We start from the raw sequence: 27,141 nt of genomic DNA, 5'->3' as shown, positions 1-27,141 counted from the left end.
TGTCTCTCATGACATATTTGTGTGTGTGTCAGAGTGCCAGCAGGGTCTCACACCACCTTCAGTCACTGCAGCACTTCCCTGCTGTCTGTGTCGTGTTGCCGACAAGAAAGGACAAACTGCAGGCGGCCTGGCAGCTTCCCGCCCTCATTGTGTGTCTGTGTGTCAGTGTGTGCGTGTAAAAGATGGAATCCTGTCCGGCGGGGCTTTACAGCCGCCATTTATTGATATGCATGCTCGTAACCCCCGCTCGCTCTGACTTTCGCACAACAGAAGAAGAAGTCGAAGGACTCTCCCCTGCCGGTGAGCCCGTCCGCTCTGTGCAGTCCAGTCGCAGACCTGCCTGCACCCCTGAGCCTCAGCCCGGCGCGCAAGAGCCAACCGAAAGCCAAGGCCAGAGCACGAGAGGTCAGTGAGATGATGCATCGCCTGGCAAAGTCATTATGAGTGTCAACTTAATTATCCTGTCCTGAGCGAGACAAAAGGACGAGGTTGTGCCGATTATTCTGAAATCTTCCAATGCATTTTACTGCCAACAAAGCTGCGCAAGCATGCTTATGCACATACTGCAAATCTAAAGAAATGAACTGTGAGCTTGTGTTGTAATTAGCAGTTTTGTTTTGTCACCGAGGAGAAGGGAAAAGAAAAAAAAAAAGTAAACCTCTTGTTATGTGTGAATTCTGCCAAAGTGTTGTATTGCTCACCATCTGCCACCAGCCTGAACCAGAGTTTGTTTTGGAAACAGTAAAGACAGCCCGAGTGTGCACAGGGCTCTTTTGTGGTGGTGGGAGAGCAGAAAAGATTGTGTACTCAACAGCATAAGTGTTGTAATATGTTACTGTTGGACTTTTAAAAGTTAACTTGTGGCGTGTCGGCCTTTGGTTGGGCTGTGAAATATTAACCTCCCAGTGCAATATTGGCTTTTCCCAGCGTAAAGAAGAGTAAACGATGATGACACTTTTTGGTCGCGGTATGAAAAAATATAGGTCGACGGCAGATGATTAAGAGCAGCCGTCATTACTTTGTGATCGCTGCTTCAACCACAGGAAAATAAGAACAAAGATCCAAGAAAATACTACAAAAGAAAGAATAACGATTCACATTGTTACAAAAAAAAAAAACTGCAATATTGTGAAACTCCTGACAGAGAAAAATGTTTTCACGATGTAACTCATTTATTCATCTTCTGTCTGCACCAGCAGTTTTTTTTTATTTTTTTACAGATCATGTACAGGATGGTGTCGTTATTCTTGCTTCCTGAAGTTTTAGCTGTCGGGACAGTGAAAGCTGACACTGTAAGGTTAAACTCAATGTCACACGCAAGTTTTAGTAGATTGATTTGGCACCGAGCGGGATCTAATAAAACTCGTTCCGGCGAAAAATTGCACCGTCTGCAAAAGACCAATTCACTTTTCACGACGCAGATGCTTGAATAAAAGAATGACCTCAATGGACAGATTGCTCTTCTTGTACAAATATTTGCGATTTATTTATTTATTTATTCCCCCCCTCCCCACCCATCCAGCCTTCCAGGGGTGCAGTGAGCCGCCTGATGGAGAGCATGGCGGCAGACGAAGACTTCGAACCCAACCAGGACAGCAGCTTCAGCGAAGACGAGCTCCTCCCACCGCGGAGCAACAGCGTGTCGGAGAGATCCTCCACGCCAGGTGAGTGTCGACACCCCCCCCCCCTCCAGCCGTCTCACACACCCTGCCCGCTTGCTATCCGCTGACGGTTGGAGTGTTGTTGTTGTTGTGTGTTCAGCTCCGGTGCAGTGTGTGCTGGACAAGGACTCTCTCGTGGACGGCCTGCGGGTTTTGATCCCGATGGACGACCAGCTTCTGTACGCGGGACACGTCAACACCGTGCACTCCCCTGACATGTGAGTTCCGTCGTCACACCTGACGTCTTGAAAACACCCAAATCATTAAAAAAAATAAAAAATTGATCTTGCTGTACTAAGCACACATTGTCTGCGCGTGTGGACAAAACACTGGAATGAGCCGTAATAACTGTTTATGTGGACGGCGCAGGCAAAAGTTCGCAGGTGCAGAAATGTGTTTTTCTGCTCTCTTGTCCACCGAGATGAAAAGATAAGATGCCACAGTCTCATCTGTATGCGTAACATAAGCCTGAAGCCAGCAGCAGCTTAGCTTAACATAAAACCTGGCAGCAAGGGGAACTTGTTAATATTTCCACTTTTCGTTCTTCTTTTTTTTTTTTTTTTTACCTCCCCCCCACACATCCGAACAGTCACATTGGCGATAAGGCTTTCAGCTCTGTGTCTGACATGGAGGCCATTTACACTTCACAGAGCACCGCTTGCAGCTCTGGAGACTGTCTGACAGCGTCGTTAAAAGCGGTGAACCCTGCACGGCGACCCCAAACTTTTGACCTCTTTTTTTTTTTCCATGATTGCCCCTTGCAGATACAGCGTGGTGGTGGAGGGGGAGCGAGGCAACCGGCCACACATCTACTGCCTGGAGCAGCTGCTTCAGGAGGCTGTGAGCACCTTCTGCATTTACATGTCACTCCCCCCCCCCCCTCTCTCTCTCTCTGCCCCGATATTCTGTTGAGACTGGAGACATAAGCCACTAGAAGAAGTGTATGCCGTGCGTTTATGCAAAGTCTTAATTTTTTTTTTTTTTTTATGTACAGATCATTGACGTGAAGCCTCCGTCCGTGCGCTATCTCCCCGAGGGCACCCGCATCGCAGCCTACTGGAGCCAGCAGTACCGCTGCCTTTACCCAGGCACAGTTGTCAACGGTACGACAACGGCACACACACACACACACACACACACACACACACACACACACACACACACACACACACACACGCACCGAACTCACTTATATGATACAATACATAATCAGATTTAATTGTAGCTTTGAGCACAAATGAAAGTACGAGATGTTCACAGCTCTTCTCTCACTGTGTGACGCAGTTTCACTGCCACACAGTGTGATGGTTTTAATACAAAGTTAGTGCGGTCTTCAAAGTGTGCTTAAGCGAGATGACCTGGAATTTTTTTTTTTTTTTTCTTTCCCCCCCATGCAGGTAGCGCTGATATAGACGACAATGACGATCTCATCACGGTGGAGTTCGACGATGGCGACACGGGACGCATCCCGCTCTCCCACATTAGGCTGCTGCCTCCCGACTACAAAATCCACTGTGAGCTCACATGGTTGTAACACGGACCTACACGTCCACAGTCGGACTCAAATCTGCCATTGGTCGGTGTTCTCTGTGCACGTCTGCTTTGCGATCAATTAATCAATCAAACTTTGTTTGTAAAGCACTATTCAGACGTTCAGTGCGCTTCAAAGTGCATCTCGATCGACTGACAAACAACTGAAAGGAAAAATGAACGCAAACGCACATTTCCCCCACGTGCGCACACATACGAGAAGACGCACAAAGCCGTGTGAATATACCCATGTAGTAGTCGATATGTGTGTGTGTGCACCTCATCTCAGAGGACTAAAACCTGGTTCAGGCTTTACAAATGTTCATATCAAACACAAGAGGATGAAATGACGCCTCCGCGACAACATGAAGCACTTTGCTTCATAAAAAATGAAAACTCTCTGAGCGCCGAGTCTGAAAACACCGCATCTTTTTCTCTGTGGGTGCTTCTGTTGATTTCAGCACATCACAAGAGGTTGATATAAATATTTTTCATTTCCCTGCGTTGGGCGCCTCCAACATGGTAATGACTTCAAGAAGGGGGAACAAGCGGAGTAGAGTGCACAGAGTTGAACCATTGCCGACGTAATGGGAACTATTACTAGACGTTCTGTGTCTTGCATGTGAACTCTTTTGTCTGTCCAGGCGCTGAGCCGTCTCCAGCGCTGCTGGTGGCCAGCTGCAACCGGAGGAGGGTCCGCAAGTGCAGCAAAGATGCAGGAACGAAGCCGGAGGAGACGACGCCCAAGATTAAAGGGAAACCCGGTCGCAAACCTAAACCAAAACCGGGTGAGCCTCACGAGCCGCTTTGCTAGACAGCTGGAATGGCTGACAGGAAAGAAACACCAGACAGTTCAAGGTTTTACCTCATTATCATCGCCATGTACACTGTGCCTCTTATCCACTAAAAAAAAACAAAAAAAAACCTCACAAAATTCATTCATCAGAAGTCATTATAAAAATGAACTCTTAGGCTTTTTTTCTGTGTTTTCATCAGACTGCATTAAAGTGTAAAAATAAAAATATTTCCATCCCGCTCATCTTTTGATGAGTCATCTTCTCTAAAACAAAAGAACCAACCAAAATAGCCTCAGCTTCAGATATGCCTGTCATGGCTGATCTCGGCTTAATGAGTTTGCCCAAGCAGCCGCTTTTTGTTGTTCCGTGTCTAAAACACGAGCTGCAATGCGAGGCACGGCCTATTTGCTGACTCCGGCCGTGTTTCAAGTGGGTAAGCAGTTCTTAGTTTTAATGTTTTCATTGTAGAAACATTTCCTTGCTGGTTTGTTTAACCCAGTCAGCATGTGAGGCTGCAGACCACAAAAATTATGAAGACTCGTAACGAAAATGTCAGCATAAACTCAGTTACTGTGATTGGATTTTTCGTTAAAGCACTGGACTCAATTTTTCTTTGTTTTTTTTTTTGGTCCCTCAGAGGCTTCTTTGAACCCAGATGGCCGCGAGAAGGCTGATCCTCCGCCGTCCTCCGCCCAGTCCGCTGAGAGACCTCAGGCTCCTTCCAAGCCTTCCCAGGGCAGGACACCCGCCGTGCAGAAAACGGCTCAGGAGAAGCCCCGACCGGCGTCCCGGCCAGCGATGGCAGCGCAACCAAAACCGGGCCGCAAGAACTCTGCTCCGTCGCCGACGAGCAGCCCCACGCTTCCCAGCCCGGTGCCCAGGAAGAGCAGCTCGTCGCAGCCTCCTGCCCCGAAAGCTGCCCGTCCTCTGCCCCCGTCTCTCTACCCCTCCACCTACGGTAAAGTCCTGACTGTGGATCTGTACAGCGAGCCCAACCTGAGCTCTTACAACAGCCAGCGCAGGGAGAGGGAGAACAGCAGCACGGTCAGCCCCACCACCAACAGGCCCATGTCCAGGCCCGGTACGACCGCTTCACCCGCCGTAGCAAAGTCCGGCGTTTCGTCGTCCACACCCAGGTCTACTCCTGCACCGTCACCTAAGACGAAACCCTCGTCAGACCACCACGGCGGCTCCAGGCCCAGCCTCGGCTCTGGACTCCTGGCCAGCCCGATCTCCAGGCTGCCGTCCAGCAAATCCAGTTCCTCCCTGACTCCCAGACCTCCGTCATCCTCTCCACTGTCCTCTGCCCCCAGACCCAAGCTGAAAATGCCATCCAGCCAGCTGCCCTCCAGGCCAACGCCCGGCCAAATCCCCAGGCCGAAGACCGGCTCGGGGCAAAATGACGTGGGCTCAGCGGTGAGGCGCAAGTCCCTGTCTGCAGAGCCCCTAGTGAAGCTTGACCACGAGGGCGTCACGTCCCCAAAGACAAAGAAGACCAAGGCTCTGATGTTGCTGGAGGGCCGGGGTGTCAGGCGGGACCACGCCCCCATCACTACGGCGGCAGCCAGTCAGAAGCCGCTGAAAGCGAAAGCGAGAGCCCCGGATACAGAGACGCCTCTGCCAGAGAAGGATTACAAGGCGCCGGTGTTGGCGAAGGAGAAGGCAGAGAGTCGTGGGAGTGCCGCGAGAGGACCGGAGGTAGACGCTCGGGAGGAGAAATGTAAAAACAAGGAGCGAAAGGAGGTGGAGAAGAGAGAGGAGAGGAAGGCGAAAGAGGATTCCCAGAGTAGCAGCAGCTCGGAGTCGGATGAAGAAGGCCAGAAGGGGAAACACAAGAAGAAGAAATGCACCTCGAGCTGCTCCTCCTCCTCGTCATCCTGCTCTGGCTCCTCGTCATCTTCCTCGTCTTCCTCATCTTCATCATCCTCGTCATCAACCGATGACTCTTCTTGCAGCTCAGATGAGGAGAGGACCCCGCCACCGCCACCGGGTCCCCTCCAAAAACCTCCGGCACAAGACAAACCGAAAGAAGAGGCAAAAGAGGAAGAAGAAGAAGAAGTGAAGGAGGAGGTGGAAGTAAAGGAGGAGGAGGAAGAGGAGGAAGAAGAGGAGGAGGAGGAGGAGGAGGAAGAAGAAGAGGAGCTGTCTCCTCCATCAGAGTCTCCGTCCCCCCCAACATCTCCAGCTCCTGCTACTCCCACTACTGCTAAACCTGCTAAACCAGCCAGCGGGAAAGGTTCGGGGCAGAGGGGTCGTCCCCCGAAACCGAAGCCCAGCGGGGATGAGGGGAAGGCGGGCAGACCCAAGCGGAGAGAGGGCGTCCATCTTCCCACGACGAAGGAGCTGGCAAAACGTCAGAGGCTCCCCAGCGTGGAGAACAGACCCAAAATCTCGGCTTTCCTTCCGGCCAGACAGCTGTGGAAGTGGTTTGGGAAACCCACTCAGGTGAGAGAACCCCATCCGACACGACGGAAAAAATCAAGGACTCTTCATCCAAACGTTGTGCTTCACCCTCGTTCTGAAATATTCTGACCCATGCAGAGGCGCGGTATGAAGGGCAAGGCGAAGAAGCTCTTCTATAAAGCCATCGTACGCGGCCGAGAGATGATCCGTATCGGGGACTGTGCCGTGTTTCTGTCCGCCGGCCGGCCCAACCTGCCCTTCATCGGCCGCATCCAGAGCATGTGGGAGTCCTGGGGCAGCAACATGGTGGTCAGGGTCAACTGGTTCTACCACCCAGAGGAGACCAACCCAGGCAAAAAACTCACCGACAAAAAGGTAAGAGCCTTGGCTATTAACCTAAACGTGGGACGGCCACTTCTCCAGAGCCACGACGTGAGACTTGTTTAACTCCTCAGAACTGGGACCAGATGTGCGGCCAGTCTTTACCAGCAGCTCTGCATTCGTCCATCCAGAGGAAAGACTTCATGGAGGTGAGATCAGAAAGGCGTAAATGTTTATGCGTTTTTTTGTTGTTGTTGCAGAACAGCCATTGTACTATATTGAATATATAGAGTGTTTCCATGTGCGGCCGTCTCCACAACCCGTGTCTTGTGTCGCAGCGCGCCTTGTACCAGTCATCCCACAGCGACGAGAACGACGTGCAGACGGTCAGTCACAAGTGCCTGGTGGTCAGCGTGGAGGAGTACGAGCAGATGACCCACACTCGCCGCTACGCCGACAGCGAGGACCTCTACTACCTGGCCGGCACCTACGAGCCCACCACCGGCATGATCTTCAACACGGACGGAGTCCCGGTCATCTGCTAGTTGACGGCTCGAACCAAATTGACGACTTCCCTTGGACCTCGCTCGGTCTAATCACTGATTTTTTTTTTTTTTTTTTCCAATCACAACTGTGACCGATACCGCAATACTCTTCAAGATTGTCATGAACAGCTACTACTACGGAGACGGGGGGGGGGGGGGGGGGGAGACACTACGGACAGTATTAAAAAGGAACGAGTCTCCCGGAGCATTTGCACACACAGACTTTTACTAACACATTCGGTTCTCACTCGCGCTGTTCGTGGGGGAAAAGGTTCCAGAACGCGCACGAGCACCTCGGCCTCCTTTTACATGTAAATACGCGGCACAAACTGATGCATCTGTATGTCCACACGTGCACAGACACAATGTAAATTCTCACCTCATGTAACAGGTTAAACACGCGGTTATATAGAGGCAAATATAAGTGTTTTATTTTCATGTAATAGATTTATGTCAGAGTACTTTTTTCTAAAGAGGTAAAACTGTCGAGAAGCTTTAATGAACTGTGAATGACGATGCACGAGAAGGGGGTGGTGGTGGGGGAGGGGGGGAGAGACCCGTGTCGGTCGGCCCCCTGGTGAGACGGGACGCGAGTACGCCGCCCGGTGTGACGTTGTGATTCTATGATGTTGCCGTGGTGATGTTACAGTCATGTTACAGTCCTATCAGTGTATCTATAGAACAGCAGGAGCGACAGACAGGGAGAGAAAGAGACGCACAGAAAGAGAGAGAGGAACACTCCTTCTATTTGCTGTCCCAACACAGAGCACTTAAAATAAATCACTTGGAGGTAAAGCCTCCTTTAATTTAACCCCTTCGATTCCCCGTGACAATCCTAACTAGGGCAGTGAATCTGTCCCTTTTTTTTTTTTTTTTTGCAACGGAAACTTCAGACTCCCTCAGAGACTCAGGCTAAAGAGAGAGGAAAGGGATCTTGTGCTATTATGAACACTTATCATTCTCATCTTTTAAGTTCCTTATCATGAAGGGGGGGAAAAAAATCCACCCAGAAACACAGGAACACTATCAAATGCGAGCAGCTGCCGTTCAGGTATCTCCTTGTTGGTTAGATTTGCTGATTTCGAGAGAAAAAAAACCTCCAAATGATGCACGTTTTGCATGGAAATCAAATGGAGAAACCCCAACAAAAACATTCCTCAAATCTTAAAAGGTGCGCTCTGTAAGTAATGCTAAAAAAAAAGCACGACGCGCCACAAATAAAGAGTGTAGAATACCAAATGGGGCATTTAAAACGTCTTTCTCCAGATAAAATGAGCCAAACACCGGCTGCAGGGAGCATGTTCCGGCCGCCGAAAGGTTCTCGCCTATACCCGCAGGAGTCATTTTTACTCTCCTGCCATTTGTAACCTTGCCAAAAAAAGATATCATTAAATCTTACACGCTGCACCTTTAACCGCCAACTACATCTGCGAACGCGCAGAAGAATACAAGCTGATGTCTCAACAGTGTAGGAGGCCCAGTGGGTGGATTTTTTTTTCTTCTTCTTCTGCTTCTTCTTCGTCTTTTCATTCGGGGTTGTAAACACTGCAGTCAGTCTAAGATGCATCAAGGTCGTGGCACTGATATTCACCACGAAGCTGCCAGCGCCGATTAGATCAACATAATTCAATTTCACCGCTCTTCTTCCACAGTTCGGCTTCATCCGCTCATTTTGTCTGCAGTGTTTGCAACCTCTAAATGTCCTGTGTCAGATGTGTGTTAACCCCCCCCCCCCCCCCCCACTCCCCCCCTTCTTATTTCTTTGGCCTCTGCTGTTGGTCTTTATCCACCTGTATTCACCCCCCCCCGAGCAAAGCACTTTGAAATGAACCCCGCTACAGTTGCGACTGACCGGGAGTCCCACATGTCTTCCAAGAGAATTTATGAACCCCCCCCCTCTTACAACTCCTCGCTACCGATCACCCCCCTCCCCTCCCTTTACCCCGAGACACAGATAAACAAACATTCATGCCTCCTCTACGATTTTTCTTTTTTCTTTTTTTTTTCGATGTGCCTCGTTTGAACCATTATTGTTCCGTTTCAGCGCGAGACTGTTGAATGTCGAGCTCAGGGTTGTGAGCGTTTTGGAGCGGCCTTACCCTCCCAGGCCTTATGTTGCTGATGATGATGATGATACTTACAAGTTGCCATATCCGGTTTAGACTACGCCCCCATCCACCATCATCCTCAGCGTGTTGAGGACTAAAACGTTATTCCCCCCCCCCCTCGAGCCTGATGATGGTGGGAAAGAACCTTTCTTCTTAATGTTAAGATAACCTGCCGTTCCTGCGCTCTTAGAGTCCTCCTAGTTGCATTATTGTGTATAGAGTTTGTATCAGACACGTCTAAATACAGTTTATAGTATACTGTCTGTTTGTATACAGTATATGGTACACTGCATATATACATATATATATATATAGTATATATCTGTGAGTATTAACCATGCCGCCCTGTCCGTGCTTCGCTCTGCTCGGCTGCAGAGATTAAGAATTGTCTTGTTGATATTCAATAGGTTTAATATTTTCTACTCTCTCGAGATCTTTTGGTTTGATCTGTCTGATCTGACTACAGGCTATTACATGTTCTTCTTTTACTACAGCTGCAGTATGTCTGGAGGATGAGCCAAGACGTTCATGTTGTTCATGTGGCATTTTCCCCGTTAAAGAAAAAGGAAGAAAAAAACAATCCACCAGTACAGTTAAATAGCTTGGTTTCTTTATATTTTTTTTTGTACATTTATATACAAGTCGGACATGATGAGGCACCCAGTTGAGGAACGTTTTGAAAATGTGCTGCTAGTTTTTTAGTATTTAAAGTAGATTCACCAGGTACCTGCTCTGTTTTCTGAGATTACTAAAGATTTTATGTGCTTAAAGCCCCACCGGCTCCCCGTCGTGCTGCTCTTGCGTCTGCTTGGTTGTTTTTTTTTCTTCCCAGAGCTAGAACCTTAAACACTCGCATTTCTATAGACAAAAAAAAAAAAGTATTTTCAAGCGCCCACAATATGGATCTCTCCGGGCCGGTACCAGAGCCGCAGGAGTGTGGTGAATACACAGGTCGTACTGGTGTTTGCAGAGTAAACAAGTTAAAGTGCCCGTTATGAATGTTTGTTTACCCCTGGAGCTGCTAAAGCACTTTTTTTTTTCTGTGTGTGTGTGTGTGTGTGTGTGTGTATGATTGGTTGGAGGTAAGCAGGCTGATAAAGCATCACACCCCATATCTCCTGCAATTACCACACACACTTGCACCTCTGTGACCCTTTAAGGTGTGTGTTATTGCTTTCCAATCTCTGTTCCAATCCCCCCCCCCCCCCAAAAAAAAATCTCCATCCAAAGCCCAGCCTTAGGCCTTCATACAGGGTCCAACACAAACACTTATTCCCCCGTCTCGCCTTCTTTTTGTGTCATATTGTTTTATAAGCCCGACTTTGTAAATGTCTCGTTGATCTCTGTTTCCCTTCAGCTTGCGTTAGAGTTTGTTTTATTTTTGTTCATGCAGTGATTTTGTTTTGTTTTTGTTTTCCCCATCTTTGTGTTTCATGTCATTTTTCTGCTTCCCCTCTCAGAACAATCGTCCACGCCTCTCAAGCAATACTGCTGACGGGCACTGGGAGCTAGCTGCTAGTGAGAGAGAGAGAGAGAGAGAGAGAGAGAGCGAGAGGAATGGTAGAGCGAGCAAAAGAGAGAATGGGAGAGAGAGAGAGAGAGGTGGACTGGAGGCTGGTTCTTCGTCTGCTGTTCCTTCAGTATCTTTATCGTCCTGTTACAGACTAAAAAATAAATAAAAAGATTATTTTGAAAATAAATAGAAAAATCATCTAAGTTTTGTAAATGATCCTTCACTGTCGAGGGCAGAGACGCTATCAGAATATACTTTGTACACATGTCTAATCTTGTAAAAATGCAAAAAGAATACATTTTAGAGAGAAATCTGAAACCAGATATATTATGTCACCCTATATTACATGTGTAAGATGATGGTTTTTTTTCTTTTCTTTTTTCTTTTTTTTTTTTTTTTTTACAGACAGCTACCACGTTTATCAGTGTTTCTTTGAAATTGTTTTAGTAACTCGATATTTTATAGGTAATCAATAAACAGATGGAACTGTACTATTTTCTGTGTTATGAGATTTTTGCTGCATGAAAATGAAGCCGTTCACCAAAGTTGCATCGCGGAATCTCCGTTCCATGTAAGTTTAGATACCGACGTATGCCAAGTTTTATTTTTGATTTAGATTTTTTTGGGGGATTCATGAATGAGTACCGGTAATACGTTTAAATTTCAGCCCAGTTGAAAGTCTAATTCGGTCGGCATCCATGACACGAGTTGAAGAGGCTGCTAGTAATGCTGCCATTACGGCGTAGTTTCTGTTTTAAGGTGACTTAGTGATTCAGGGGGAAATAATAGTGCACGTATTTTAAATAAAACTACTTGTTGCCACGGTGATGAACATAAACATGCGTGATATTGACACATGCATGGCTCACACACACGGGTATAGTCGCACAAATCGCCACCATTTTATCAATACAGCCAAACATTGCTGTCGTCGTCATTTCCATGACCACTAGAGGTCGCCACAGACCTCTTATTTCTGGCTCTGCAATTTCTCCCCATATTTAATGGACCATTGTAGTCACAGCTGGATTTTCCAATGCTTTGTGGTTTTCTGCTTTAATTGTTGCTCAAAGTATTTTCTTACTTTTCTTAAACTCTGGTTAGAATGTTTACGCGTGGGGATGAAACAAAATGCCTTTGGCTTTTTAAGACTTGAATTTGAGCAGTCAAGTCCATTATTTATGTTTAATAATCTGAACTGGTGCATTTCTAAAAGGATTTTTCTGCATGTTTGCATGATGAACCAACTGGGCAACACATTTCATCACTCTGATCATCCCACAACACCAAAAAGTGAGTTCAAAAATAGTCTTGTTCATGAGGTTAAGGCGTCTCTATGTGGCCGTCTTCTTTAGCTCGCTCAAGATCAAATAATCACATTTCCCTCAATGTCGGTGTTTGTCAGATTGAGGAACTTGCTTCGAAGTTTCTCCCTCGCAGGTTCACCTCCACCGCAGAACAAGCGGCTCGCTCAGCCGACGCAGCGACGGCCGCCTTCCTCGTTTTCCTGTCTGTCCTTTGTTTCAGTTTATGTGGACTGCTCCTTTAATCAATAGTGGACTCCATCAGGCCTCCATTTTGGCAGCCCAGTAATGAAGCTGCTGGTTGTGGTAAAATGGAGGAAAGTTCAGCTTCCTCTGCCGAGCTGCAGAGCTGACCACAGGAGACACATTTCCCACTGCTGACCGTTCAGACGCTGCCCTCAAAGAGCCGGTGAAGGTGTGTAGGTGTATGTGTGTGTGTGTTAGTCTTGTCTGTGTGTGCCTTCTGAATTCCTGTGTGTGTGTGTGTGTAATTAAATCTTTGCTGACATGAACTGAGTGTGTGTTCCTGTTTCACAGTGCGAGCAGCAGTCAGGGGTTTGGATGTCTCTACCCCCCCCCCCCCCCCAGAGGACCGGCATCAGCATAACATCAGAACCTGCTGCTGGGAGCGTCCTCTGACACACACACACACACACACACACACACACACACACACACACACACACACACACACACACACACACACACACACACACACACACACACACACAGCACAAGCAGGTACTTTCACACATCCCCTCCCACACACCCACTCTCTCACCCACACACACACACTCCATCCTACCTCAGCTTCACCAAACACACCCTCCTGTGGGTGTGTGAACATGCGGCCGTCTGATTGGACAACATCACAGAACAGAGGAATCCTATTGGCCATGGCCTCATTGTAGCTGGAACAGAAGGAGGCAAGATGCAAGTGTGTGTGTGTGTGTGTGTGTGTGTGTGTGTGTGTGTGTGTGTGTGTGTGTGTGTGTGTGTGTGTGTGTGTGTGTGTGTGTGTGTGTGTGTGTGTGTGTGTGTGTGTGTGTGTGTGTGTGTGTGTGTGAGAGCATATAAACTCATTACTTGTGAGCCCCCCCCCCCCAACCTCTCTCAGCTTCTACAGGCGATGTGTGTGGTCCAGGTATTACTATTCTTGTGGAGACCTGACAACTAAAAAAAATCCTCACATTTAACAGTGATGAGCCTCCTTGAAGTGCAGGTTGAGGTTTAGGACGGCAGTAGTTACAGCCAGAATTGAACCAAACGTACAGAAAATCGATGTAAGTGAGTGTGATGTCCCCTGTGTGTGTGTGTGTGTGTGTGTGTGTTGTGTGTGTGGAACATGGTTTCCCAGGAGACAGGTATCTGAGTGAGGGGGCGTTCAAATGCACGCTGAGCACAACAGTTTGAAAGGCTTGTTATTCAGACTGGAGTCTGCTCACAGACTTTCAGAACTCTCGTGTTTGTCCTTCAACTCGGTTTTGTCGAAAAGGGGAAGAAAAAAAAAACCAAACAAAAAAAGCGTTTCGCGCATTTATTTCCAACTCCAGCGATGCTCTCTCCTCCCTCCCCTCTCTGTCTCTCACATCCCCCCCCCCATGCTTCTCAAAAAATACTCTTCGCTTGTGTGTTTGCTTCTCTTGTTTTCTCCCTGGAGCACGCCGGGTGTCACTGGGAGATGTCAGGAAAAGGCCCCACACAGCCTTTGTCGTTGTTCTTTTTGCTTCTCGGCGAAATTCGGCAGCGACTTCAGTCATGTGGGAGGACCTGTTCCAATTTTAGGCCTGATCGCTCCCAAGACGACGCGATCAATACATTTCCGTGCTTCAGGGTGGAATCGGTCAATGATTTTGATGCATATAAAACAGCCTCACAGAGACTGGACCATTTCCCCCCCCCAAAAAAATTTTCAGTTGAAGTAATAAAAGAAATACATTCGCCCGAGTCAATACAAGCTGTACAGAAAATTGTGTATCGCGTCAATCTCTAGGTTTCTGCAGCTTTCGGTGACAGGACGGTGAATTTTCCTGTTCGTTGTGTCACTGTTTGCTCTCACAGGTCTCACACTGTTGCTCCTCCGTGTAGCGGGAGAAACTATTTCTTAATATCTGCTCTACTTTGCTCAGCACCGAACGACAAACAGACACAGTCAGCAGCCGGCTGCCGGAGCTAATGATGCATTTAAAGCTTAAGAAACAGGCCTTTTCTTTATAAGTCGGCCCGGGAAGCAAAAACAGAGATAAAAGAAGGGCATGCTTTGAATTTCATCAAGTATATTCTTGGTCTGGTGTTTTGGGGGAACACATTTTCAAAAAAAATTAATAAAGAAGAATTCATGTAGAAATGCATGCGGAGATGTAAAGAGTGACACTGTTATCCGTCACTTCCACCCATAAATGTGCATTCACAGTTTCATGATCTTGCATTAATATTACTTAAAACACCTATACTTCTGTCCTTGGCAGCCTAATAGAAACCTGACGAACAATTTGATTTATGCATTTAGAAAAAAGTAATACAACGCAAAGAGAACTTCTTGTCTCGTGTGTTTCTGCTAGTTAGTGTTTCACACAAGAGTATAAAAAAAAAAAGGCTAAATGTCTTCCATAACTTAATCTTTCCTATAATATTCACTTGCTTTGAGCAAAAGACGAACCACAGTTTACGTTGTGGCTCAGTCATTCTGCAAAAGTTGTCAGAAACTTAATCTCTAACAAAAGTGATGGTTCTGGTGTTATTAAGTTCCTCCTGCAGCGTCTTGGCCTGACACACACACACACACACACACACACACACACACACACACACACACACACACCGTGTGTGTTTATCCTTTGTCTTCATCTGCCTCTTGATCTCTCTCCTGCACCCGTCGCTGTGTCTCTTGTTCTCTTTCCTCCTCTGATAAATTTAAATGTGAAATGACAACTGAGCCTAACAAATATTAGTTCAGAGTGCGATCCCACATGGAAGTGTGTGTGTGTGTGTGTGTGTGTGTGTGTGTGTGTGTGTGTGTGTGTGTGTGTGTGTCTGATGTACTGCATATCAATTAGCTATCTATTATTCATGCTGACAACGTAATGAATGAAACATCACAGTCTTTGTATTTCAGGCATGTTTACTCTCTCTCTCTCTCTCTCTCTCTCTCTCTCTCTCTCTCTCTCTCTCTCTCTCTCTCTCTCTCTCTCACAGTGAGAAGGCCGTTGTGAATATTTAGACAGGAGAGAGAGTCTGAATGCTTTTCTTTTGTATCTGTGTGGAGGAGATGATGCCCACTGAATACCTGACAGCTGAAACTAGCCAATGATTGACTTGCCCCACTAATTAGCAAGACCAACGAGTCTGTAAATGTGAACCTCTCCCACCGCCGCGTCCTCCAACTGTCCAGGCAGCAAATTCCAGAAAGAACACGAGTTCAGTATAAAAACAAAAAAACAAGTTGAAACACTGGTTTGCATTCACTTGTTATCTTATGCTCATATCAATAACCTCCAGAGGCCAAGCCAGGTGCTTTGATTGTGTGTGAGTTCCCCCTGGGTTTTGCCTCAAAGGCCGCATGCCTTATAAGACTGGCTCCCCCATATGATTGATGGGGGGGTTGTTGGGGCCAGTCTGACAGGCTTTACAAGACTTTAAGCTGAGAAAGACGCCAAATGCATATACAAATTTGCATGTGTGTGTGTGTGTGTGCGTGTGTGTGTGTGTGTGTGTGTGTGTGTGTGTGTGTGTGTGTGTGTGTGTGTGTGTGTGTGTGTGTGTGTGTGTGTGTGTGTGTGTGTGCGCTCTCACTTATTCATGAAGCAATGCCATCAGAGAGCCTGATTGGCTCTAAATGTATTCTTTGCCAGAGGACAATGACCCCAATCATGGTGCCAATGTTATCAGGGAACTATGAATAACGAGTCGGACTGGAAGTGATGGTGTGGGATCACACACAGAGAGAGAGAGAGAGATAGACAGACGGAAGCCGGGATCCACAGGAGACCCGTGCTCAGTTCACAAACTTGTTTGTAGCAAACCTCCCTGCCGAGTTCCTTCAAAAAGATTCCTGCGAGTGTAAACCTGAAAGAACCGTATTCAAAACAGAGCTCATTATTCTCCCCGTCTCTGTTTTGTTATGCTCAAATTCAAATAGACTAACAACACTTATATTTATGAAAGCATTTCTCGCATCTGCCTAAACTTTTCATAGTTCTACATGGTTTTGAGGGATTTAAAAAAATTTTTTTAAACCGGCAGAAACTGGAGTGTTTGTTTTTTAACAAAAAAACCTGCACATTAAATATTAAAGAAAAAATCTATAGCTTTTTTTGGAATAAAATTCAGACGAAGACAAGATCAAATCAAGTTATGCATAGATGCATAGATAGATAGATATATATATAGATAGATAGATAGATGATGCTTAGCTAGATAGATAGATAGATGCTTAGATGGATGGATAGATGGATGATAGATAGATAGATGCTTAGATAGATGTCAAATGTGTTATATGTCATCATTCTTTGCATGTTTTTTTAAATGTTGAAAATAATTCTTACGTCTACAATCTGATTTAAATTAATTGACAGTAACTGTTCAGTCGCTCGATGGGAAAACCAAAGAGCACAAAGGAGTGACATCTCCTCCAGCTGCCACCTGCAGAAGACGGCAGACGTTCAAAGACCGCAGGAAGTTTTGCCGTCATATTTCATTTCTATGCCTTGTTATGGAGAGACTGACTGTTTTTATTGCCCTCTATCCCTCCTGCTTATAGGCCATATCCGAGCATCGTGTCTTTTTTTTTTTTTTTTTTTTTTAATCAGGATGACTCTGCCCGTCCTTCTAACCGATCCCCTGTCCGCTTCATGTTCCCCTCTTTTCTCTCATCCATCATCTCCTCACCTTTTCCCTTCCTCTCTACTTCTCTCACCTGCTCTCAGTCCATTTGTTTCTGCCGTCTGTCCTCCTCCTGTGTGTCTCACCACCTCCTCATCACATCATGTGTCTTTGTCATTCACCTCACAGCTTCTCCGCATAACTTGGCAAAGACATTATGAGCTCGTTGTTGAATTGACTTTAAAAAAAGAAAAGTGCCGCTACTCTTTGATGGACAATAAACCTGATGAAAAGGGTAAAGGAGGGATTGATTGTTCCTTCTGGAGAGATAAAAGCACAGGGAAGAAGAGTAAATTCGATGATAAATTGAGTTACATATTCGTCTGATGATCCAGAGAGAGGCTGCAGTGAGATGTAAATCACATGACGCAACACCTCGATGTTCACTTACATTTTTTTTTTCTCATGCGCTCCAATTATGTTCTTTTATCCTCACAGCATTTTAAATTTAGCTATGAATGCAGAACGGGAGCAGAAGGACTAAAATTAGGTGAATAAAAAAGAAGGTTATTGCACAATAACGTAGGTGCTTTTGCGCGTTTGTCGTTTTCTTTTCAGCTGTATGTTCTGACCATCCATGTTATTTGATTCAGGGTCAAAATACACGTTCAAATCTCAGCGCTTCTGCAACTAACCATGTCAAACTAAACGATAGAAAGAGCAACACGTGGGTTCAGGAGGGGGAGGAAGTGTCACTTTGAGTAAAATCTCCCGACACGCATGTCTCCCTCTTCCTTTGAGCTTTGACCTGAAGCACAAAGACATCAAAGGCGATGTTTCTTCAAGTTTGTCAGATAGTGTGACAGGCTGATAAATCTACATTTAGATTAAAATAAAAAAGAACTGTCAAGATGCAAGATTTCTTTATTTGTGTATGCTTATGAAGCTCCTTGCAGAGGTGGCTATGTACTAAATTTATGCCCTGTAATTGTACTGATATGCAGGCTGCTGCTACGTCACAATGGAGACAATCGCCCACACAAATATTCACACCAACATCCACTTTCACCATTTAACCTCATCAACATCTGACGCAACTGAAGATTCCACACAGGAAGTCTGCGGTCTGTCCTCTCCGTGTGCTGACCACAACACGGAACACTCTGAAATATATCCGTATGTGTGGTTCATAAGGGTACGCCAGGATATGTATTACTTATCTGTGTATTTGTACATATATATATATATACTATATGGATGAGACAACTTTTTTTTCTCCCAGATTTAGGCCTATAAAGATGTTTTAACTGGATATACATCGTCATACAAACCTTTAAAACGCAACATTAAAACACAAAAAAACAGTACCACAAAAAGTGGATACGCCTATGTTCGTCCTTCTCTCCTCCATCTTGCCCCTCCTCTGTTCCTCTCTACAGTATCTGGAGCAGAATGACTAATGATCACTTGCTCTGTCACACACCAGAGACTTTCTTTCCCTGCAGCCACAATCCAAAATTAGTGCAGAGACACACACACTGGTGCCGGTGCAGCGACTCCCACGGGCCGGCGTAAAACCTTCAGAGCCCAAGAGTTGCAGCTCCACCCAAAAAAATCAAACCAACCCCAAAAAAAACTAAACACGTTTGACCTCGGTGGACACAGGACATGATGCAGGATGTCATTTCTGGGAGTGAGTCGTTGCTTTGCGGCCTTGTGAGGCGCAGCGTTACAAATAGACGCTGTGTCCAGCAAGGGAGGGGGTCAAAGGTCAGAACAAGAGTCTTGACCGCTGACTCCTTCAGGGAGACACCGCCTCTGATCAGTCAAATGGTTCCGGCGTGCGTAAACCATGATGTCATTATCTGAGCAACAGCGCGCCCTGCTGGAAACAAGGGGAAAATACACGTTTCAATCGTATGCTGGGGTTTTTATTAACTAATGTTATTTATTATGTGTGTGATTTTCTGTCTTTTCTGTCTCTTTGTGTTTGCCCTGAGCTGTACTGATGGCCTGTCTGGATAATAGATAGATGGATGTTCTTCTTCTTCTTCTTTTTTGGTATTCTATCCTTTGAAATTCAAGTTAACTAGATTGTTCTATCGAGAGTGAATTTTGTTTTGCTGAAAACATGTTCAGAAGCTGGAGGTTAAAAAGTGGGATGATGTCACCCCATAGATAACTGACAAATAGACTGATGCAGTGATGATCCTTGATATTGAAACATACAGTATAAACATATAGTTTAAAGTGAATAAAGGCAAGAACACTCTACTTAGTGCTTAAAACTTTACTCCACAGGCCGTATCTTTGACTATCATTCTTGCGCTTTGACATGTACAAATCAAATTTTTGCCAGAGACAAAGCCTCAGGTGACCCTTTTAATCTCCAGGGTCAACCCTCCAAACTCCCAATCCCCAGGTCTCATATAACCCCAGTGAAATAGACCTACTTTCAAAGTTTCACACATTCCTTTAAAACTCTCAATCAAACATTTACAATCCTGGTAGGATTACTGGGAGAGAGAAGAGAAAAGGGAAGAGAAAGGAGATTTTGAGGATCCTTTTCTTCTTGCAGCTGTTTAAACAGAAAAAAAAACTGTTGATTGTAGTGGCTTCCTGTTTCTTCCTCTTCCTCTTCCTCTTCCTCTTCCTCTTCCTCTTCCTCTTCCTCTTCCTCTTCCTCTTCCTCTTCCTCTTCTTCCAGGTTGATGCACAACAGAAGAAAGCAGCTTCACGGAGGCCACAGACACACACGAGGTAAACAACTATTTTATTAAGCACTTCTGATGATACAATATCAGTCCCAAGCAGACATTACAGTTTAAACCAGATTCAGAGAGAAACTATTCAAAATGAAGCAATTTTTCGTGTTAAATTTCTTTCAAAAGGCAAATTTTGGAGGATAAGATCAGTCATATTTGAAAGGTTAAGCCATGGATATAATTGAAATGTATAATCAAGGAAAGCTGAATAGTCATTATATTGTTTTAATCTCCTCCTGATTTACTTCATGAGAGCAAAAGAGACCATTTTATCGTAAATCCTTGTGATATGCTTTTGGATTTTACACAGAAAGCTGTTAAGAGATCAATTTCTCATGCAGTAAAGAGCAAATGTCTTTATTCAGTCGTCACATTAGAGCTCTAAATATCTTACACCATTTCCCCCCCATCAACATGACCTGCAAAATAACATATGATGCAGTGACTATTTGTACAGTATATACAAAGCATCTGTATGCACCACCTTCTTCTTTTTTTTTTGTTAATGCTATCTTGATATTTCACAGTGTGCAGTCACATGTTCAGTGTTCGGTCTAAAATAGTCCCAATGACATATTTCTGATGATTTGTTGTTTTTCCTGTTTGGTGTGAGATTGTGGCTGGAAACAGAAACAGAAAATCTCATGACAGGACGAGATAATCAGGACGAGATAAACTGTGAAATCAAAACACTTCCTGCTAAAGTCAGCAGGTTTTCCACAGGAGTCGTCACCCTCTCCTCTCCCAGATCAGACGCTCCTGCAAACACTCTGAAATGAATGCAACAATCACCTATGGCTCCATAAACGGTGGGGTCAGTTCAGGTTGAAATTCATTTGCATGGTGCTGGAGTTGTGTGTAGCACTATATTTACGAGTTTGAATTTGATGTGACACCATGCCAATAGATACTAGTGATACTTATTTATGTTGTTTGTGGCAGAAATCCAGCAACTCTCCAACTGTGGGACTTTTTTTGGTTTTTTTTTTTTAAACAATATACTTTGCTGGCTCTTTATCTGGTCAACAATGTATTTTTGTTGTCGTTCTAATGAAACAGTGTCTCCCTGCTTTAAATCCGCGGCGTGTCTCATAGCCGGCGAGCAACTTTCAGGTGGATGAAGTGTTGGAGAAGATGGAAATTAAGTGATTAGGATCTGAAATTAGAAATGTTTTTTGACATCCGCCATTTCATCAAGTTGTTTTTATTGTTGACATCTTCATCCTTGCAGATGTCACACATACAAACAAAAGGAGTTGACCAAATATATTAAGTTTTGACACTATTATTTTTAACCATTTCTGCAAAATGAGTGAGAAAAATAAACCCAGGATTACTTTTCTTAACCCTCCCTCTTACTCCTTCCTGTGCAAAGTCCAAAGTTTATCCATCTGTCATTCCATCCATAACCTCTTCTTCCCTGACTTGATCACCGAGAGGCTCATATACTTTCACCATCTCGAGATCGTCGGTTCTGAAACAGCTTCATTAGCTCCAGTTTCAGTCCCACGCGGACTTTGAAGTCCGTCTCCTCATTTTCAAAAACCTCCATTATCCTCTTCCTTTATTCTGCACTAAACTCTTCATAGCACACAAACACCCTCCACTACAATCGCCTGGAGTGGCTGACCACTCGCTCTACATCTCATCCTGATTTCATTGTTTTAAACTGGATTTCAGTCTGAAAACATGCATCTGATGTGAAAGATAGATGAGTGGATGTATTCTTCTTCTTATTTGTTTGATTTTATTTGGTTGTTTTGTTTTGTTTTTAATGTGACCTGGAGAGCTTCTAAAGGCACCTATAAATCCCTCTGGATGGCAGCAAGTGTCAACAAATGCCACGAAATACATCCAGAAAATGAGTAAGTCACATTCGATTCCAAGTTGATGAAACCATGTGGTACACAGGTCTTCTTAGCGACTTCCAACTATTTTATGTATCACTGAGGGAACACTAAATTAATGAGCTTTGACCTGTGAGTGATATCTGGGCACAAATGGTACGAAAAGTATGAAAAGCTGAGGTTTCCTCCCCACAGGGAACATTTTAAGAAAAACATTTTTTGTGTGTTCGTAGGAAAAAAGGTCACGCTGAGGCTCCAAATCATTAGTAAGGCCCGCTCCACATCTTGAGAAGAACCAAATTAATTCTTTAAAAAAAAAAAATGTACATCCAAATCCACTGCTGAATAATCAGCGCTCATATATCTTCCAGCATGAGCTGCTGAACTCAATCCAAGCATTTAGCCAGAAATGTGAATATCAGGCTTGTATTTCTTCGAGGTGCTTCTCCTCTGCATCTGACAGATCCGGTCTGAAAAGATGGACAACGTCCCGTCGACGCAAGCGTGGAGCATCTGCAACGCCCTCGAGTGGCTACTAACAGTAAAGAGAATTTACCCCCTCTCTCCCTTTTATCTTAGCTGTGTTTCTCATTAATTACCGCTACTGTGGCGGCCCGCCATCCTCTAATTTGTCCCACCACAGTTTATTAATGAACCTCGGGTATCTTTGCACTTCTAATTACACCATTAACACCGTTGTGTTTTGTCCTGTAGCTGCAGCTCAAGCGTCGCTCGCCCACAGTGAGTGTAGCTGTGCATCATATTGATGCATATTCCTATTAAAACTCCCCCCAAAAAAGAAATTATTCTCTTTAAAGGAAGCAGAGTTGCTGGAACCCTGAAGGGCCCAAATGAGGTGCAGCCGTCATAAAAACACAAGTTCCTGCAAAAAACAATGATATCTGATGTCCCGAGGCTCGGAAACTTTTGCTGAATCTCTTTTTTGTTTCCGATACTTATTTGCAATAAACAGCGATTTAAAAAAAAAAAGTGATGTTGCCAGTGCGTGATGCTCTGGCTGAAACGTTGACGCGTTTATACGATTTACGATTTCATACAAGGCTTTGTACACTTTTTTTTTTTTAGCTTATCAAGCATTATTCTAATGTGAAAGTATTCCTGGCATCATTTGTCAGCGTTGTTGTCGCTTCTCCAAACTGAGGACATGCCAACTCTTATCTGCGGCGGCTCGTTCGCTGACTGTCGATGGTTTTATGCAGCCCTGCTTCAAATGACACAGAAAGTGGAATATTGGCAAAAGTACATAGGCTTCCCCATTTCCTGAGAAAATAAGAGAAGAAAAGACGTTTTTCATGTCCTTTAACGACACTCCAGACCAGAAATAGCTGGAAAAAAAACCACCTTCAAACACCCAGCGGCTCGCCGAGAGGCCTCCGGGGAACCTGCTGCCCTCGGCACAGCGGGACATACATCCAGTAATGAGGTCGGCCCCCGAGCGACGGCCCACCTTTCCTCAGACGGAGGCCACGCTTGGCTCCGTTCACGCCGCCGCCTACATAATGCAGAGCACTTTACGGGTTTTAACACCGCGGCCACGTTGTCTTCATAATGTATAAACTGTGGACGCCACGCTCGGCTCCTCCCTGAAAAATTCATCAAAATCCAAGAGGAACCGATGAGTCGGAGGTTTCCGCTTCATAGTGTCGGAAAAAAAACAAAAAAACCCCCAAAAAGATATGAATGTTAGACACTAGAGAGGCTTTTGCATGAGTAAAAATAAAAAGCTCTTCACTGCTTGGAGTGCATTTTCAATATATGTATTTACAACTTTACATTCACTCTTTCTTTTCTTTTTTTTAAGGAAATAACACTGATCAGAAACAGGCAGATTTTTTGGCACTTTTTTTTTTTCCTCTCCCTTCTTGTACATCCCACAGAATACAATGGACGTTAAATACAAACATACAGAGGGAACACAAACCATTTCATTTAAATTAAAAAGCGACAGACAGAGCTGTTGTCATGCTACCTTCCCCGGGTAGAAATATAATAATCTTTCTTTTCTCAACCAAGAAGTAATTTCAGCAAAAAAAAAAACAAAGGAAAAAAAAGATAGACATCTGTTCATTTTTTTCCTTCTTTCACTGTAAATTCAATGGAGGTTTTGAACGTGGGAAAAGCCGCTTTATAGAATTCAAATGTCTTTTTTTGAATTATTATTTTTATGAGGTGTGTGTGTGTGTGTTAAATTATTCAAACATAAAATAACATTAGCATCAATGTAACTTCTTGTCCAAAAAAAAAAAATGACATCCATCTGAAGACCCGCTTTGAGCTCCCGTTTCCCCCACCGCTCTGGGAAGCGTCATGAGACGTAACATACTGTATGTGACCCGCGACACAGGAGGCCTCCTTTAAGCCCGGCAGGCCGTCCGCTCCGCCTGGCCGGATATCAACACTCCACTCTGCAAGTGTCAGGTGATCTGACAGTCACTCCTCCGTGTGACGCCCAGACGGTCCGAGTCGACCTGCTGGCGGACGCACAGCTCCTGTTCTGCACCTCCGGGGGGGAAAGTTCATCACAACAGACGCTTGAAGGTCACCGGAGAGTGACAGAGTGGCAAGAGCTGCACTTTCTTTTTTTTCTTTTTTTTTTCTTTACATCAACTCTTGTCTCTTCTTCACATTTCTTTGCAGCCGGAGTTGGATTTTCTATTTATTTTTTGATTTGGGTCTACACTGCTGCTAAATGGCTGTTCTTGCTATATGTGTGTACATGTATGTAATATGCGTGTGTGTGTGTGTGTTTCTTAATTAGAATGGACTTTCAGTACCCCGTGGCGTTGGCAGGTGTGCGCATGTTGACTGTGGAAGGGCGTATTCCCGTTGCAGGAGCGGCGAAGCTGTAAGCGGCGTACGCCACGGAGGAGCCGACCATCAAGCCCGTCATATAGGAGACCGTCATCGTGTTTCCTGGGAGGGGTTGAATATTAAAACCACATTTATTCGTGGTATAACAACACTATAAAGGTAAACACAAAGCCGAATGGCGCTCACCTGCCAGCTCCCTCTGCTCGGGCGGCACTTTCCCGGCGGCCTGGATCATCGGCACCGACCCAAAGTAACCGTTGGTGACGCCCATGAGGAGGGAGAAGAGGCACGGCCAGGCGGGGTGGGAGAGGGTGGGCGAGCTGGCCGGGTACACGCACATGACGAACAGCGGGATGAAGACCACCCTCAGACAGGAGAAGAAAAGCAGGCGGCCCCCAGACCAGTCGTACGGCAGCGCTGCCAAGATCTGATGGGGGGGGGGGGGGACAAATGTAAGATGAAGTGCCTCAACACAGAAGGATAAAGGGACCTAAATTAAGTCCAAAAGCAGAAGAAAAATGTTTATTCTTCTTTTCTTTCTCTGCTAATCCTTATCATTTTTTTTTTTTTTTAACTTCAAGCTACCTTAATATCCTCTTTGCTGTTTCCTATTTAATTCCACCCCCCCTTATCTAATTCCCTTCAACAAAATGCCCAATTTGCTACGAGGACAAAGTCAAAGCTCACAATCCAAACAATTTTCACTGGGCCAACTTTTTTTTCCTCCCTTCAAAGTCAAAATTATGACCCCAGGATATCAGATAAGTTTTCATTTCTGAGCACTCTGATAAAGCCTTTGAGCAAAGCGCAATTATCCAAAAATATACCAGACTTTTCTTTTTTCTTTTTTTCTTTTTTCTCCTCTGCTTTACTCTCAGGTTTAATAAATGGGGCGACATCGCGAACAGCTTTTCAAGGTCGACTCTGCCGGTGAAGCTTGACTTTTTCTATTTCCTGCTTCTTTATTCTCAAGATACTTAATGAACAGCGAAACCCCCAAAGCCCTGAATCATTAATGCACTCAAACTGACACACAGAAGTACACAAGAGCAGGACGCGCAAACATCAGTGTGGGTTCTCGCAATTAAAGTCACGGCTGTTGGGAATTTGGACCGAATTGCAAAGGATAACTGTGAAAAGTGGATTTCAGGGCCATGTCACTGTTTCAGACCAAGACAGTGAAAATTCTCAGTTGAATAAACTCAAATGATTATCAAATTTAATAAAAATTAACATATGCTTGAGTGTTGTTCCAAGTAGGAGTTGATTGTCTTTTCTCTGATGGATTATTGTAATATAAATGAGCTCCATGCTGTTAATACACCTGCCAATGTGTGATTAATACCTTCTTTGCTGTTGAAATCAACCATGGAGCAAATGGAATGTGACTGCGGAGATAGATAATTCATCCAAGACGGAACATTTAAAGAAAAAGTAATTATCAAATATAAAACCAGGCGCATGAGGATAAAACAAATGTTCCTCTTGAGAAACGATGTGCATTAAATGTATATTTTAAAAGAAAAAACACATTATGTATGATTTAAGTCAACAGCCTTGCGAATAAGTTTCAAAGTATTTCACAAGTATTGTGTGAAGTTCATTACAATGAGATGATGACCAGTTGCTTTAATTTGAAATCACGCTGTTTCCTGGTTTAAAACAACAACAACAATAAAAAAAAAAAAAAACCCTGCTGTTGCACAACATTACAAGTCAGAAAACAGGATGTTACCAGTAAACCTCGTCCTGTGATCAATCTTTTCGAGAATTAATCAAATAAAGCATGAAACCATAATTCTTTTCCTGTATTGTCAAACCCACATGCAACACAAACGCAAGTTATTTCAGGTCTTTTCTTTTTTACTCAACAGTTTTAAAGCCTGTGTTTCGAGGCAACTGGAACTCACTAATATGTGTGTGTTTATTTCAACAACAGAGTATATAGAGTATATAGACTATGTTCATTTAATCTGAAAGCGAATTGGTAAGATTCACATTCCTTCCCTTGTTGCAACTCGTAAAGAAACCGAGCTTTTTCCTAAAGAAGAAACAAGTTGTGAACATTTAAAATGCGGCGGAGGTTTTCTGGTTTTGTCCAGGCAGAGGTCTTATTAATGCCTCTGCACTTCAAATAAAACAAAAAAACAAAACAAATAAAAGACCAAAATACGCAAAGGAAAACATCCTTTCCACATCAACTGAAGATACAGGCTCCTCTGATTTGTGCAATATGTGTTTTATTCTCTCAGAACCGGCCTCGACGTTGATGCATACGAAAAGGAAGTTTTGAATTCTGTGATTTCTTCCCACGTGACAGTTTTTTTTAAATATTTGCTGCTCACCTTGCCCACGAAGTCTGACATGTTGAAGGTGGCCATGATGAGGATGGGCAGCCACTCGCCCAGGGTGTGGTTCCGTATCTCCGACTCCAGTCCGGGGAACAGACACAGGGTGATGCTGTAGGTCACGGCGATGGACAGCATGTAGGCCCAGATCACACGAGACACCACGTAACGGTGAAAGATCATATCTGGTGAGAGAGAAAACACACACACACACACACACACACACACACACACACACACACACACACACACACACACACACACACACACACACACACACACACACACACGGGAGGGTGGTTAAGAAAAGTCATTACTTCACCTGAGCAGGTCGAACCACTAGAAT

The 27,141-nt window shown here is 44.8% G+C and overlaps 2 protein-coding genes across 3 annotated transcripts in view; one reads left to right on the top strand and one right to left on the bottom strand.

Annotated features, from left to right (window-relative positions):
• Window positions 1–7,344, top strand: part of tnrc18 (trinucleotide repeat containing 18) — a 44,688-nt gene extending 37,344 nt beyond the window's left edge. For both annotated transcript variants that reach the window (XM_080512097.1, XM_080512096.1), the window contains exons 19-29: window positions 271–405; window positions 1,523–1,664; window positions 1,762–1,879; window positions 2,426–2,501; window positions 2,656–2,764; window positions 3,059–3,175; window positions 3,836–3,979; window positions 4,626–6,433; window positions 6,530–6,766; window positions 6,847–6,921; window positions 7,051–7,344. In XM_080512097.1, coding sequence (XP_080368223.1) covers window positions 271–405; window positions 1,523–1,664; window positions 1,762–1,879; window positions 2,426–2,501; window positions 2,656–2,764; window positions 3,059–3,175; window positions 3,836–3,979; window positions 4,626–6,433; window positions 6,530–6,766; window positions 6,847–6,921; window positions 7,051–7,257 — 3,168 coding nt within the window. In that variant the 3' untranslated portion in view covers window positions 7,258–7,344. The remainder of the gene's footprint in view (window positions 1–270; window positions 406–1,522; window positions 1,665–1,761; window positions 1,880–2,425; window positions 2,502–2,655; window positions 2,765–3,058; window positions 3,176–3,835; window positions 3,980–4,625; window positions 6,434–6,529; window positions 6,767–6,846; window positions 6,922–7,050) is intronic.
• Window positions 7,345–23,487: 16,143 nt separating this feature from the next.
• The window catches only part of slc29a4a (solute carrier family 29 member 4a), a gene marked incomplete at its 5' end in the record, with an annotated part of 17,264 nt that continues 13,610 nt past the window's right edge, over window positions 23,488–27,141 (bottom strand). Inside the window, 3 exons of the mRNA XM_080511317.1 lie at window positions 23,488–24,549; window positions 24,634–24,874; window positions 26,793–26,980. Of these exons, the coding sequence (XP_080367443.1) occupies window positions 24,404–24,549; window positions 24,634–24,874; window positions 26,793–26,980 (575 nt within the window). The 3' untranslated portion in view covers window positions 23,488–24,403. The remainder of the gene's footprint in view (window positions 24,550–24,633; window positions 24,875–26,792; window positions 26,981–27,141) is intronic.

The sequence above is a fragment of the Blennius ocellaris genome, assembly GCF_963422515.1.
Source record: "Blennius ocellaris genome assembly, chromosome: 16".
NCBI lineage: Eukaryota > Metazoa > Chordata > Actinopteri > Blenniiformes > Blenniidae > Blennius > Blennius ocellaris.
The sequence above is the reverse complement of the archived record's forward strand: the minus strand, read 5'-3'. Positions and strand labels throughout refer to the sequence as shown.